The 16,498-nt window shown below is 43.3% G+C and overlaps 1 protein-coding gene across 9 annotated transcripts in view; it reads left to right on the top strand.

Annotated features, from left to right (window-relative positions):
* CAMTA1 (calmodulin binding transcription activator 1) overlaps positions 1-16,498 on the top strand; it is a 1,702,014-nt gene that overhangs the window by 1,671,734 nt on the left and 13,782 nt on the right. For 6 of the 9 annotated variants that reach the window (XM_040326489.1, XM_040326487.1, XM_040326491.1 and 3 more), the window contains 2 exons: positions 1,936-1,966; positions 10,608-10,789. The exons of 1 other annotated variant lie outside the window; for it this stretch is intronic. In XM_040326489.1, the coding sequence (XP_040182423.1) occupies positions 1,936-1,966; positions 10,608-10,789 (213 nt within the window). Of the gene's footprint in view, positions 1-1,935; positions 1,967-10,607; positions 10,790-11,277; positions 11,311-16,498 lie in introns of all 9 variants that reach the window. 2 more of the 9 variants (XM_040326490.1, XM_040326492.1) reach the window with 2 other exon arrangements.

Below are 16,498 nucleotides of genomic sequence, written 5' to 3'. Positions count from 1 at the left end.
GTGTGCCCAGCAGGTGGCTGGGGAGCCCATAAATAGTCTAAGGCAGAGGGGGCAGAGAGTTCCTGGATCCAGTCCAGCCAAAGGAGTCCCCAAGGTCAGGATTACTGGTAGGGTTGCCACCTGTCCAGCTTTTTGTGTCCGGGTTTCAGACATACTAAAACTCAGACACATTATTCAAACCAGGCTGTTGCTCTCCAAGTAACCAAGATGGTTACACATAAATCTATTACCCTCTGGGAGCTGCGGGCGTCAGCCTGGTGGCAAGTAGATTATGTCAGCAAGAGCAATTTGGCCACACCCACTGTTCACTGCAGCACGCTATGCACACCACTTTAATACTCTCCTTGGGGCACCCAAAGATGTCCCAGGACGCTAAAGTGTTTAGGTTTGGCTTGAAGAAAAGGTGGCAATTCTAATTACTGGAGGTGCCATTTAGACGACATTGAGGTCCCAGCTGGGGGCCTATACGCAAGGCATGGTCTTGGAGTCAGTTTGGGTCTGGAGAAGCTAACTGGAGAGTGCCAGGAGGAAGTTGGGGGAAAAGTGTCCAACTGTCCTATGGTGGTATGAGTCTGTGTCTCCCTTACTGAAGAGTGCCCCGGTGGATATCGGAAGGAGGCAACCGATGATTCTGTGGTATTGTGAGCAAAACAACCTGAGTACGGGACCTCCTGAGTACGGGACCTCCTGAGTACTGACTATGTGCAGCTCTTAGTTCCAGGAAGGAAGTCATAGTCACATGGCAGCAGAGAGTCGTGTGGGACTCTTTGGTGCAATTTAGAGAGAGAAGAGTCCTCAGAGAGTTCAGTTCACCAGTTTTAGGGTATCCCATGCTCCCCTCACCCCAGCCAAATTCAAGGTTACAATAAAACATAAAAAAAGACATCCCTTGTCATCTACCTGAAGGGAGACTGAAATGACGAGGTCGGCCTCTCTTGTATCTCCAGCCCTGGTCCCGCTGGGAGTGGAACAGAGGAAACCGAGGGACAGGAGAAACACGAGTGCCTGCAGAAGTAGACCCGGACACCTGTAGCAGAGGGTGCGACTTTGGAGAAGCAGGAGAAGCATCAGATCAGGATAGGCAGCTGTGCACCATGGATCATCAGGGGTTGAAGAGGATAGGGGACAGGGGCACTGGAACGTCAGGTGGTGTAGAGTTCCTGGGAGGCTTGCAGCAAGAAATTGCAGCAGGTCGCAAGACCATAGTGGCAGACACGCGGATGGTAGTATGGAGCCAAACAGGGAGCAGAGTCTCAAGGATAGCTGGGTTCGGTAGCAGGCGGGCAGCAGGGTACAAGACAGCAGGCAGAAGCAGGGTCAAATGGGAAGCCGGAATCAGGAACCAGTAGTCAGAACAGAAGCAAGGTCAAGGCAAGCCAGGTTCAGCGATGGGTATCAGGCAGGATTCAGGATATCAAGGAACAGCTGAAGACCAAACAGCAACGGTCAGGGCACTTCCTTAAGTAGGCCATCTGGCGCCAATCGGCGTTAGGGATGCGCGCCTGTGCGTGCACGCAGTCCGCTGCGCACGGGCATGCGCATTGGCGCTCCTAGGCATCTGCAGGCCCCGGTGGCACGGGTACACACCGGACAGAAGCTAATGGTTTTCTTACACCCCTAGTCTGTTCTATGGTCCGTTTCTCTCTATGGGGAGTCAGTGGGTTTATTAAAAAAGTCCATATACCTCTACTGAGTGGGACCTGAAGTTTGAACTTATCTGTCTCATCAACTGTCTCACTGCTGCTGTTCAGCTACGCCTTGTGGTAAGTCGGAATTTGATACATGTCCCCCAATGTATGTGTGAAATTTTGCCAAAATAACCCAGCATTACCATATAACGCCGCAATGAAATGATGCACTGTGGAAGAAGTACTGTATGTATGAGTTTTCTTTCAGCTGCCTAATAGCCGTTTGCTATTGTTTTGCTATCTAAAGCCCTCTGGTGGACCATAGACTGTTCAAAAGGGTGAGTTTAGTCTCTGCAAGTTGGAATCTCTTTTCTGCGTCCCTAACCCGTTGCTTTGTGCCTGCTTGCATGAGGCTGTAGCCAAGACTTGTCTGCAAGAAATACACTTCCATCCAATGATACCAGAAACAATAGAAGCCATTTCTATTGCATTTTCTGATCCGAGAAATCCTGACGGTAGCACATGGGTATGCCAAAACTTGCATGAACTGCGTCCATGGGCCCTTATCGAACCATCACCGGCATGCTTAGAAAAGTGGTGGCAGGAACTGGACTCCAAACTTGGTGGCCGTTTTTTCTGCCAACCCAAAGCGCACAGCCAAGGGGGGGGGGGGGGGCATTTATAAAGCTGGAGGTGTTTCTGTCAGCAACCAACCAGATTTCAGCTGTCATTTTTTTTAATCTCCTGAAAATCTGCTCCGGTTGCTGCTGTTTCTTTTTTTTGCTCCAGCTTTTATAAATCTGCCTCTCAGTTTGCAATGATAATCAACCATTAAACATTTTGCTTGTTGACCTTAATAATACAGCCTGCTGTTGATTTATTTTACAAACTTTAGGTTTTCACGCAAGATCTACGAATGGAAAAGTTAAAAAGCACCAGCCAGCCTTTCCACATCGGTGCCAGCCGTATTCCAGACAGGATCTAGTGCAGCGTGCGGCCATTTTTCTTGTATCTTGGCTACAAATAGGGTTGCCAACTCATCCCTTTAAAACAGAACACATATTAATTACACAGGTTCTGTGGCTGATTAAGGAGGTAATTAAACTCACTTGGTGCCTTATTTGCATTAAATTTGCCTCAGAACCTGTGTAATTAATACGTGTTCTGTTTTAAAGGGATGAGTTGGCAACCCTAGCTACAAATGGACCTGTACACAGTGATCAGACCTATCTTGGATAGACCACAAATGGAAATTGAAGCACTACACCATTGCTAAGAGGATTCAGATACAACTTTATTTAAAAAAAAAACAGTCAGGGGGACAATCCAAAAAGTAGCCAACACCTTTTGGGGGTTCAAGAGCCCCCTTCTTTATCAGGACTTGAATGACAACAATGTGGATAGGCTAGAAGTCAACTGGGCCTTGCGTGTTATATTTTTCCAGTGTGATTGCAAGCACAGGTCTTGTCAGCAGCTAGTTTGGCAGAATCGATCAGAGGTCTGGATCGATAAAGAGCCGGCCCGGACCACCTCTTCCAAATGGTTGTTTGCACAGTACACTTAACCATAAGGTTCAGAGCACTCACACTACACAACCAAATCAGACCAAGGGGGTGAACTGTGCCAGGCTTGGGCAGGGCTGGACTGGGACAAAAATTTGGCCCTGGACTTCATCCAGACTGGCCCATTTTGACAGGTCTCTCTTATGGCGGCCGGGCCACCCAAGCCCCCTCTCCCCCTTCACTAGCCACTAGCTGTTCTACTTTATTAGAGTAGAACGGCTGGTACTGGTACTCTTATAGGCAGTACCAGTGGGGAAGCTAGACATTATTTCACCCAGGGCAAAGAATCAGTTCAGTGCACCCCCTTATGGGACATGCTTAGGCAGAAGTGAGAAACTCCCAGGCCATAGCTGTCGAGTCAGCTGTCTGTCCCCTCCCTTATGCTCCTCTGTCGTCCCCCCTGCTCCTCTGGTCCTCTCCCTGATTCCCAGGTGAGCTCTGCGAGGAGGTAGAGACAGAGGAGCGGAGGGGAGCGGTGGTCTGCTGTCACTGAAGCAGGCCCACTGAGCCATCGGCCCACCGGGAAACTCCCTGTAGTCCCAATGGCCAGTCCATCCCTGGGCTTGGGTAAAACTGCTCATGTCAGTACCCCTTTAGACATCTCCTGGTGGTCACTACACGACCACATTTTCTGTTTTCCCCTCCAAATGCCGCTACTGCCTCCTGCAAACCCTCCTCCTCCATCACTGTGTACTGGCTCCTAATAAATTGAATGGTTGCACTTTCAAAAGAGAATGGCTGTGTCCACTGTGCCTGGCTGACAGGTGCTCTTTAAATGGTTGTAAAAGTAGTCTGCATTCCCTCTTCCAAGAGTATAATTGCTAAGCACCATTTCTGACTGCATGCTGGTTTATCTCCTACTTTATCATCTTGGGTGATAATCTAGTCCACAGCTAAATACTAAATGCACCGAATTATTTGTAGCCTGAAATTCAAGGGTGGCTCCACCCCAAATGGATTTCCTTCTCGTTGATTTGCATGAGGCATGGTCCAATCCCCAGCTGGTATTTCACTGTAGGACCCCGGGAGGAGAGATCTCCCTATCCCTGGCAAAGCCTTTACAGCAGGAGAGTTTGACCAAAAGCAGAGCTTCAAAGGCCTCTAAGTGCTTCATATATTGCTATGAGGACACCTACCTGCCTGTGTACCCTCTGTTGGTTCTTTATTGGAGTTGGGCCTTAAGCCGGACTCTTGGTCTGTCATGGCTATGCCAAAGCATGGGAATTCTCCCTAACCCCCTGCAATGCAGAAGGTCTACCTAGGAACAGAACCTTGATCCACTCCATGCCTCATGGGGAAATATGTTGAGTGTGGAGTTGCTCCGTCCCTTATGCATGTATTGCTCTCAAAGTATCCACTGTTCACCAGAGGAAATGTTCAAATTTTGTTTGCCATTAAGGGGGAATCACGGAGACAGCTGTGTTTGTGGAACGCAGTTGTGTCAATAAAGCTGTGGTTCTGGAATTCCGCTTTTGTCAATGGCTTTCCTTTCTACTCTTTAGCCTACAGCTCCCCCGGTGGTCATAGGCAAAATTGGAATATTTCCCTATTGCATACAGCACTTTGTATATTTGAAAAGCCTATGAAAGAATGTCCTTTAATGTACTTGATTTTAAACTTCCCATTTAAAAAAAAAGACAATGTTGGGATTTTCAGTTAATACAACTCTAAACAAGGCTGTCCGAGGATGTACTGAATATGCATTGGCTGTTTAAATTCATGTATAGCTAAAACTGATAGCTTTGTATAATAACAATACAATATTCAGCAGTGATACGCAGTAAATCAAAGCAACCAGTAATATATGAAGTTACGTTACATTGTATATTGCCGTATATTATATAAAAAAAAAAAAATAAGATTATTTTTTTTATTTTTTTATATGTTTTATATACCTAATTCAAATAACTTTAACAAATTGAACTAACTCCTTTTCTCCATGTCTGTTACTTTTAACTTAGAGAGCAAATTAAATACATTTCACCTTTCCATAAGCCATTCGTGCTAACCTCTTTTCGGTGTGTAAGGGTTAATGTACAGCTTACGGCCTTACGCCATTTAATACAAATCGCCGTTGCAACACTGACTCCTAGAGTCTTCTTGTAGGAACTACATTGATCTACATTTTTTTATTTTTTGCTTTTTTTTTTCTCAAATCAGGGATTTTTTTCATAAAAAGTCAGGGATTTTTTATATTTTTATAACAGTGAAATATATATATTAGAATGATATAGGAGGAATAACATAATTTGGTAGTGGCGGCCGGTAGCTGTGCATAGTGTCACCAGCCCGGGGGGAGATTTCCACCCTGCCCCTGTAGTGTCACCGTTTGCTCCCTATCACAGAATGCTGCCTAAGTCACGTGGCGGCGAACTGCGCATGCGCAATGCGTTCCAACGCCAAATGTGATGCGTTCCAGGGGATTTGCGACACTACCCTTCAGTGAACCCATCACAATTTGTCACGGAAGTGACGTATTACCATACACGGAGCGGGGGGGGGGGGGGGGGGGGACAGAGAGAGACCCATTCAGAGCGACAGTGAAATAGACATATAGAGATACGTACATACATTCAGAGCGAGAGAGGGATACAGATATACAGATACTGAGAGAGAACCGGGGCTCGGGGAGGGGATTACCTCCCCTATGTGCATTACTTCCGTTATCTATAATACATGTACACGATCTCTCTCTCGCTCTGAATGTATCTCACTATCTCTATATGTCTATTTCTCTCTCGCTCTGAATGTATCTCACTATCTCTATATGTCTATTTCTCTCTCGCTCTGAATGTATCTCACTATCTCTATATGCAGGGCCGGCCTTAGGTGTTCAGGCGCCCTGTGCGAGCTAATCCTGTGGTGCCCCCCCCCCCCATCTTCACCCTTTGCCCCCTGGTCACCTAAACATACACAAAGAGGCTGTCCTGGGTCCCTCTATCCTCTGCCGGGAGCCTGGGGAGTGACAATGAGGAGGAAGAGGTGAGGCAAGAGTCAGCGGAGCCCCTAGGTGGCAGTGCGCCCTAGGAGGCTGCCTTCCTAATCCGCCTAGTGGTAGCGCCGACCGCCCGGCCCTGCTGCGACTCACATTTTGCGAGCTGCGATGGCCGCACGGCGCCCCTGTTGCCCATGGCGCCCTGTGCAGCCGCACAGCTTGCACACCCCAAAGGCCGGCCCTGTCTATATGTCTATTTCTCTCTCGCTCTGAATGGGACTCTCTCTCTCTCCCCCCGCTCTGTGTATGGTAATACGTCACTTCCGTGATAAATTGTGATGGTTCACTGAAGGGTAGTGTCGTGAATACCCTGGAACGCATCGTATTTGGCGTTGGAACGCATTGCGTATGCGCAGTTCGCCGCCACGTGACTTCCGGAGCATTCTGAGATAGGGAGCAGAATATGACACTGCACCCCCCCCCCCCCCCCTGCCAGCCCTCCCCTGCTTGTAGTCATCACAATCCTAAAGAGATAAAGCATACCATTTCACAGATTGTCCTACAAAACAGCCACCATAAAATCCAGCTTATTGGCCAACACTAACGTAGGATACGGGGTGCAGCTGTACCAGTTTTTACAATGGTACGGTGGTTTGGGTGGGAATGGCCGAAGGGCATCGTTCTAAAGGTAAACATACCCTTTAAAATTGGCGGTTTACTGAAAGCAATTACATTTTTTTTTTTGTTAATTGGCAATATGAGCTTTTCAACAATTGGTAGCAGTTCTAACGACTGATTCATTCCAGTTCTAGAGGTTATTCGTTTGGCTAAATAAGCAGTTCTAATTAATTACATTTCAGAGGAAGCAAACACCAAGTCTGCACCCAAGCAATTAATTGGATCTGGCTGTAATAAATGGAACATAATGTAAATGTTATTATGTTTTGAATTAATTAAATTATTATTGCACCTCTCAGTGGGAGGACTTTGGGCCAGATTCACAGAAGAGATAGGACGGCGTATCTCCTGATACACCGTCGTATCTCTTGTCGTATCTATGCGGCTGATTCATAGAATCAGGTTACGCATAGATAGCCCTAAGATCCGACAGGTGTAATTGACTTACACCGTCGGATCTTAGGATGCAATACTTTGGCCGCCGCTGGGGGGAGTTTGCGTCGTATTCCAGCGTCGGGTATGCAAATGAGGGTTTACGGCGATCCACGAAGGTTTTCGCGTTCGTTACGTCGGCGCAAGTATTTTTTTCCCGTCGCAAAGTTAAGCAATGTTTTTCGTTGCTTAACTTTACACCAGCCATGTTAATGTATGGCCGTCGTTCCCGCGTCGCTTTTGAATTTTTTTTTTCCCGGCGTAAGTACGTTACGCACGTCGCGATTCACAAACACGTCGGGAAAATTGCGAACGGAGCATGCGCAGAACGTCCGGCGCGGGAGCGCGCTTAATTTAAATGGTACACGCCCCATTTGAATTGGGCGGGCTTGCGCCGGACGGGTTTACGTTACACCGCCGCAAGTTTACAGGTAAGTGCTTTGAGAATCAGGCACTTACGCTGAAAATTTGCGGCGGTGTAACGTACCTGTGCACCCCGCGTGCCCGTGCACCCCTAATGGACAGGCCGCCGCTGGACTCTTGTATTGTTCAGAACATAGCATGGTATAGTTCTGTAGTCCTTAGAGAACAATGTAACTGATAAAACTCAGCACAAAATGAAAGCACGGGAAGTTATCATCTCATAAGATTTCTGGAAAGATCAACAGGTCTTTTTTTTTTTTTTTTCAAGTAGATATAACAAAACACTTTCCATGGTATAATAACAGCCCAAAAGGGACCAAATAAGAGAAATTCATTATTAGGGTTTACAATATTCACATTACTTGGATGCAGAATTTTCTCTATATTTTTACAATTCCCCAAAGAAAACATGCTCTACCATGGATTACCTGGGCTGGGAAGCGGTGCTCCAGCCCAAATGCCTTTGAAATGTAGCAGTAATCTTCTAATACAAAGAAGCCAGCTACTAGGTAACATTTATTGGAACAATTGTTTATTGCCATACATAGCAGGATACAGCAGTAACATACAAACACGTTTCGTCTAAAGCCTTATACATGCTATGAATATGGCTTTGGCTGAAGTGCATTAGCATGTTACTGCTGCTTCCTGCTATATAACAATAAACAATTTTCCACATTATGTTTAATGTTGTATGTATTTCATAAAACATAATAAAAAGTAATTTGCAAAAAAAACAATAAACAATTGTTCTAATAGATGTTACCGAGTAGCTGGCTTCATTGTATCTGAGGATTTGACTCCCAATCGGTCAAAATTTTCTGCTAAAATACTAATAATTCAGTATATAAAAACTATTTAAAAATGCAATACTTAAATATTGTAAATACCTATTTTGGATGTTTAGGCTAAAATATATATATAACAAACTCTATAATATACATTAAAAAAAATGTGTTTACTATCAATAAATAGTAATATTTTTCACATTTTTAAAAAAAATTTTTACTATCAATAATTAGTAATATTTTTCACATTTAAAAAAAAAATGGGCCAGATTCATAAAAGAGATACGACGACGTGCGCTTTGCCCGTCGCAGTAATTGTACGTAAAACTAAACCTGCCCTCTAGGTGGTCTAGCCAATGTTAAGTATGGCCATCGTTTCCGCGTCGAAATTTTTAATTTAACGTCGTTTGCGAAAGTCGTCCGTGAATGGCGCTGGACGCCATTTACGTTAACGTCGAAACCAATGACGTCCTTGCGACGTCATTTAGTGCAATGCACGTCGGGAAATTTTAGGGACGGAGCATGCGCAGTACGTTCGGCGTGGGAACGCGCCTAATTTAAATGATACATGCCCCATTTGAATTAGGCGGGCTTGCGCCGGGCGGATTTACGATACGCCGCCGCAAGTTTACAGGCAAGTGCTTTGTGAATCAAGCACTTACGCTGAAAACTTGCGGCAGTGTAACGTAAATGTAATACTCTACGCCGCCGCAGCGTAGGGCGATTCTACGTGAATCTGGCCTAATGTGTTTACTATCAATAATTAGTAATATTTTTCACATTTTTTTTTAAACAAAATGTGTTTACTATCAATAATTAGTAATATTTTGCAATTTTTTTTAAAAATGTGTTTACTATCAATAATTAGTAATATTTTTCACATTTTAAAAAAAAATTGTGTTTACTATTAATAATTAGTAATATTTTTCAAATTTTTAAAAAAAATGTGTTTACTATCAATAATTAGTCATATTATTCATTTTTTTTTTTAAATGTGTTTACTATCAATAATTCTTAATATTTTTCATATATAGCAAAATATTATAGTAGTCGTAACAGCATCTGATTATTTTTATGTTATTTATTTTTTTAACAAACCGCGTGTTCGAGCCAATGATCGATCTAAAAAAATAATAATATATAACAAACTCTATAATATACGGTACATTAAAACAATGGGCCAGATCCACAAAGGAATTACGCCGGCGTATCTATCGATACGGTGCGTAATTTTTAAGATGCCCCGTCGTATCTTTGTTTTGTATCCACAAAACAAGATACGACTGAATCTGGGCTAGATCCGACTGGCGTATGTCTTAGTACGCCGTCGGATCTAAGGTGCATATTTACGCTGGCCACTAGGTGGCACTTCCGTCGATTTCCGCGTCGAGTATGCAAATTAGCTAGATACGCCAATCCACAAACGTACGTCCGGCCGGCGCAGTTTTTTACGCTGTTTCCGTAAGCCTTTTTTCGGCGTAACGTTACCCCTGCTACTACAGTATATGAGGCGTAGCCAATGTTAAGTATGGACGTCGGGCCAGCGTCAAATTTTCCGCCGTGTACGTCGTTTGCGTAAAACGTTCGCGAATAGGGCTTTGCGTAGAATGACGTTCACGTCGAAAGCATTGGCTTGTTGCGGGTTAATTTGGAGCATGCGCACTGGGATACCCCCCATGCGCCGTTCCGAAAAAAAACTTAATTTACGTCGGGTGAAGACGTATTGCCATAAAACACACCCCCATCTCATCTATTTGAATTGCGCGCCCTTACGCCGACACAGTTACACTACGCCGCCGTAACTTACGGCGCAAATTCTTTGAGAATACGGAAAATACGCTGTAAGTTACGGCCGTGAAGAAGCGCCGCGCTACGTGGATCTGGCCCAATGTGTTTACTTTCAATAATTAGTAATATTTTTCACATCTAGCAAAATATTATAGTAGTCGTAACAGCATCTGATTATTTTTAGCCTGGAATTTTTTTAATTTATTTTTTGTAACAAACAGCGTGTTCGATCCAAGGTTTGGGCGGGGGGAGGGGTAGATTAGCTTGCAAATATTAAGTGTATTGGGTCAATTTCATAACTGTGTATGTTTTTTTTTTAATGCTGCCTCAATTTTCTTAAAAAAAATAATTTTCTTTCATTTACTTCTTGCAGGGTCTGAATGTTTTTGGAGCAAACATGTGTATATTAAATTGCAGAAAGAATTCTCAGAGGTGTCAGTCTTTTTGGGCCACTCTTTCTTTTTTACTTTCCATTCCTAATGAGATTTCTGGAAAATGGCAAGATATCACACACCCCAATTACCCCACATGCACTTTCAGCTCTAAGAGCAACAGGTAACTTAACAAGACATCTCAGCGGGTTCTGGGATATTTTTCTAAAAGTACCCCACCTAGAAATGCAGTACTTACTCCTTCTCTATGTGCATACATTCACTTTTGTTAACCCCTTCTGTGCTGAATTTTATCGCATTTTATATATTATATTGCACAAGCCGCTTAGGTCCTCTGACTGTTGCTTAGTGGAAAGTGATCTGCACACTATTTTTTAAAATGTTACGTGAAATTAAAATAGATCATTTATATGTCATTTTTTTTTATATTGTTTGTATTCCTCCAGTTGCTTTCAAAATACTAATAAATGAAATATGACACAATGGAGGAGATTTAAAAAAAATATATATTCATATTTCATTATTTTATAATCTGAAGATTTAAAGAGACTTTAAACAATTTACTCTTTTGATTGCAAATATTTGTCTTGTATTATTTTTTATTTTTTTTCTAACATAATATTTGTTTTCTATTTTTTGCATTACTTACAGTAATGTTAATTAGATTAAAGATCACACTCCAAGGTAAGATCCCTGTTAATTTATATTTAGGCTTGCGGACCATCAGGTCTGTCTGTATTTAGCATGACAAGAGAGGTAGTTCACTCTCCTCAGCACACTGCTCTTTTTTATTTATTTTTTCATTTATTTTATATAGAGTGCATGTGCCATACAGTTCTCTCAAATTTGGCTGGTAGAACATTCTTTCATTTTATTCTAATAATTTATTATTAAAAATAAAATAAAAAATAGAGAGTATAAAAGTAGGTGTATCGTTCATAAATCTTAATTTTTAAGTTAGATTTAATCATATTCATTAATTTAAATATATACATTAATTATATGCAGCACCTTAAAATGTATATACAAACCTTTAACTAAAACACATCTAATGATTCATGTATAACAATCTAAACAAGTCCCAAATCCAGTTATTATATGATGCACAAGCCTCCTAAAGTAAAAATAATAATTTTCCTTCCCTGACTGAGCCAAATCCTCCTTTATTTTTATTGTGTCTCGCACATTTCCCCTCCCAGATAACTGCAGGTCACAGTGGGAAAGTTTCAACAGCAAAGGCAGTACAGCCAATCAAGAAAGCCGTGGGCAGCACTAGGTGTGGTCAGGTGGATTATTGGCTCACAAATCAGCAGTAACAATGCTGATAGCCCCACCCCCTGGAGCTTCTTATCCCACTGTAGTGCAGGAAGGAAACAACCTACATAGGAGTGACAACTCTGCTTCCAATTAAGGAGCAGTGCAGCATTGTTGCCACACTATTGCAGGAAGCTGCATTAGGGAGACTGATGGGATCAATAAGTGCAGATGTACTTATAATAAAGTGCTGCAGTACATATTTTTTTCTTTTAATGGGAGGCTATAAAAGAAGATACTTGTTTTAAAAATAAAAATATGACTGTCATATTACAGACAGTTTGTTATCGTGTAACCTTAAGAAATATACTCAAAAAGTTTTTTGTAACCATACAATAATTTTTAATAAAAAAACAAATTTTAACAAAGTTTTACAATTGTTATTAAACTATTATTATTATTTTTTTTAATGCGCAATATTATAAAACTTTTATTTTGTCATTGTCAGTAATAGAAGGAAATAAACTAATGGTCATTTATAAACCATATACTTTGAACATAATTTAAATAAAACTGTAATATTCTTTGGTTCAGGAACAGCAAGGGTTCTAAAGCCCCTGTACACGCGATCGGAATTTCCGATCGAAAAAAGTCAGACGGACTGGTGTGTATGCCCCACGGGAGTAATTCCATCGGAAATTCCGATGAATTCCTTCGGAGTTTAGATAGAGAACATGTTCTATCTTACTCCGATGTGATTTTGGTCGGACAAAGGTCCGATCGTGTGTACAGGGCTTAAGTCCTACCTACTTAAAGCGGAGGTTCACCCTAAAAAACATCTATATACCATTACATCCAGCATACTTCCGACGTCTACAGTATGCTGGTATTTTTTTTTTTTTCCGCTGCACATACCGTCTTATATTTCTTTTTCACCCGGCTTCCGGGTTCTCACTCCCGTGGGGAATAGGCGTAGACCATAGGTGTCAAACACATGGCCCGCGGGCCGAATCCGGCCCTCAATGCCATTTAATGTGGCCCTCACACCTCTCCTGCAGCTGCAGGAGAGCTCCAGCCCTCCTCTGGTCCTTCTCCAGACCCCTACTTTCTGCTTTCAAGCAATGCATCCAGCAGCAGCACAAGCAAAGGGGGGTGCACTGTGATGTAAGAGAGAGTGGGACTCAACTTCTGATGGTGGGGGGCTCTTGACATCTAATGTAAAGGGGGGGGGATGCGCTGGACATCTAATCTTACAGATACAACCGGCCCTTTTGAGGACAATCATAATGCTGATGCTGCCCACAATGAAAATGAGTTTGACACCCCTGGCGTAGATGATTGACGTGCGGATAAGGCGCGTCACGCGTTCCGAAAATAGCCGAACTGGGACTCGGCTCTATACCGTGCTATACGGCGCCTGCGCACAGACTAGGAGCTGTGTAGAGCTGACTGCGCAGGCGCCGTATAGAGCCGAGTCCCAGTTCGGCTATTTTCGGAACGCGTGACGCGCCTTATCCACACGTCAATCATCTACGCCTCTTCATAGGAACGCCTACTCCCGGCGGTAGTGAGAACCCGGAAGCCGGGTGAAAAAGAAGTATAAGACGGTATGTACAGCGGAAAAAAATAAAAATACCAGCATACTGTACATGTCGGAAGTATGCTGGATGTAATGGTATATACTTGTTTTAGGGTGAACCTCCGCTTTAATTTTTCGAATGAAAAGTAATCTAATTATTTGTAATCATACAATAATTTTAATAAAATAAACAATTTTAGTAAAGTTCACAACTGTTGTTTAAATAAAACGGTATTATTATTTTTGTTCAGCAACAGTAAAGGGTTCTAAGTCTTATCTGCTTCATTTTCTTTCTATCTCCTGTCAGCACTGAAGGGATTACAAAATCTGATCCGGCTGTAAATTACAATTTTATTGAACACCGAGGCTTTTTCTCATACATAGAGATCATCAAATTAGACTAACATTATTTCCACTGCCGCCCCAGGGAATTTATTTGTTTAGTTTTTTTCATTTATGACTTAACGGCTAAAAGTTGTCCCTCGTCCACTGAGACGTTTCATTGAAAGGGAGGAAAACACATATTACAGGTTCATGACTAGAAAAGAAAAGTTCTGGACACATTTTTGATTAATTGTTACTCTTTTTAAACAAAAAAATTCCTGGGGAATTTGCTTGAAAATGGCTTTCGAGTTTTCCATCATTTCTGCTTTCTAAGAGCAATATTTATGCATAGTGACAATAACCAGCTAAGAGATGAGTTTCCTCGGAAATGGCTTTGCACACATTTCACATATCCTGCAAGCTGTGACTTTACACCTCTCTATGCCATGTTGTGGAAACAATGATGGCTTTACCATTTTCCTTCTGCCGGTTATGGAATTGCTTTGACAAATATACTAAAATCATATTTTTTAGCAGTTACAGCCTCTGTGATATGAAGACATGTTGGAATATATGTAAAAAACTGTGGTGCTCTGTAGACCACTGGTTGTAAGTCTGGATCATAGGTGTGCGCAAAGGGTGTGCCAGGGCACACCCTAATCCTGGGGTTGGCAACCTGTCAATGGTGGGCAGGTGACAGGTAAACCGCAATCCTTTCTTGCCGACACTCAGAACCTGGACAGGAGAGGTGGCAGGGTGGAATTTAGTGGAGCCGATCTGTACTTTCCTCCTGCAGCAGCTGAAAGTAGGCTTCTCCTCCTCCTCCTCCTCCTGCTCCTCCTCCCTTTAGTCAACATTCAGCTGCCACAGGAGGAAAATATACGTGATCGGTACTAATATATGCCATCCCTCCTTTCCCTGTTCCTGGTGCCCGGGTCCCCCATGTGCTCCCTCGCTCCCCCTTCCTTCCATTGTTTGAGGATGGAGAGCAGGGAAGAGGCTGGTAAATATGTCAAATGCATATGTGTTGGAGCTTTGGGGTGCACACCATAATGCAACAGGCTGCGCACACCTATGGTCTGGATGTTGAGGTTCTCTGTATGCTGGATATGTATAGTGTTGGGTGGGAAGATGGTAGACGGTGATATACCAAATGCGATATACCTGCAATGTACAACCTAGACATAAAGGATTCCGTACCACTGCACTTCCAAAAGTCCTCTTTATTGAAGCTCATATGACAGGTGGTTACCAGATGGAGAAGGGGACAAGGAGGTCGACACGTTCCACCACCTAAGACCCCTTTCACACTTGGGCGTTTTTCAGGTGCTTTAGCGTTAAAAAAAGCACCTGAAAGAAGCTGCATCTGCAATCCCAATGTAAAAGCCTAAGTGCTTTCACACTGAAGCGCCTGAAAAATGCCCCAGTGTGAAAGCCGCCTAAATACAATGGGCCAAATTCTCAAAAAACCTGCCTAACTTAACTTTCAGCAGTTAAGTTACACAGGCGTTAAATTTCTACCTAAGTTCCCGATCCACAAAGCACTTACCTAGAAATTACACGCCGTGTAACCTAAGTGCCTCCGTCGCAAGGCGGTCGTCTGATCGAGGGGGCGATTCCTATTCAAATGAGGCGCGCTCCCGCGCCGGACGTTCGGCGCATGCGTGTGACGTCATTTTTCCCGACGTGCATCGCGCGAACGTACTTTACGCCGGGCTTTGTGGATCGCGACGGGACAATAAAGTTGCGTCGGGTAAAAAAAAAAATACGCGCCGGGAAAAAAAATCGAAATTAAAAAAAAAACGCGGCGATCGAAAAAAAGGTTTGTTTTTACAAGGTCTACACAGTTTAGGCCTTGTAAAAGCATCCCTAATTTTACGCATGCAAAACGTAACTTACGCAGAAAACACAAAGCTAAAAAGCTTTGTGGATCTGCCTAAGTACTCATTTGCATACGCAAAGCGGCATTTCGACTCGAAATGCCCCCAGCGGCGGATGCGGTACTGCATCCTAAGATCCGACAGTGTAAGTCTATTACAGATATCGGATCTTCTGACTATCTTTGGAAAAATCCTTCTAAAGGATCGTTTCCAAAGATAGCCCCAGAGATACGCAGGCTGAACAGCAGTTCCGCCTGCGTATCTCCTTTGAAGATTCGGCCCAATAACCCCAAAAATACCACGAAGGCAACAAAGTAGTAGCTCAAGACATGGCCCTGTCCATTGGCCCCTCAATGTGGCAAAGAAACAGCCCCAAAGTATGTTTAAACCTCCGTGCTTGACTGTAGGGATCGTGCTCTTAGGGTCATAGGGCCAGATTCAGGTAGGAGATACGACGGCGTATCTCTGAGTGTGCGGCGTCGTATCTATGCGCCTGATTCTTAGAATCAGTTACGCATAGATTTGACTAAGATCCGACCGGCGTAAGTCTCTTACGCCGTCGTATCTTAGTTGCATATTTACGCTGTCCGCTAGGTGGCGCTTCCGTCGATTTACGCCAGAAATATGTAAATTAGTTAGATACGCCGATTCAGAAACGTAAGTCCGCCCGGCGCATTCTTTTACGTCGTTTACGTTAGGCTTTTTCCGACGTAAAGTTACCCCTGCTATATGAGGCGTATCCTATGTTAAGTATGGACGTCGTTCCCGCATCAAATTTTGAAAATTTTACGTCGTTTGCGTAAGTCGTCCGTGAATGGGGCTGTGTGTAATTTCC

This window comes from Rana temporaria, chromosome 10 (assembly GCF_905171775.1).
Source record: "Rana temporaria chromosome 10, aRanTem1.1, whole genome shotgun sequence".
Lineage (NCBI taxonomy): Eukaryota > Metazoa > Chordata > Amphibia > Anura > Ranidae > Rana > Rana temporaria.
Note: the sequence above shows the minus strand (reverse complement) of the source record. Positions and strands in the feature narration are given on the sequence as shown.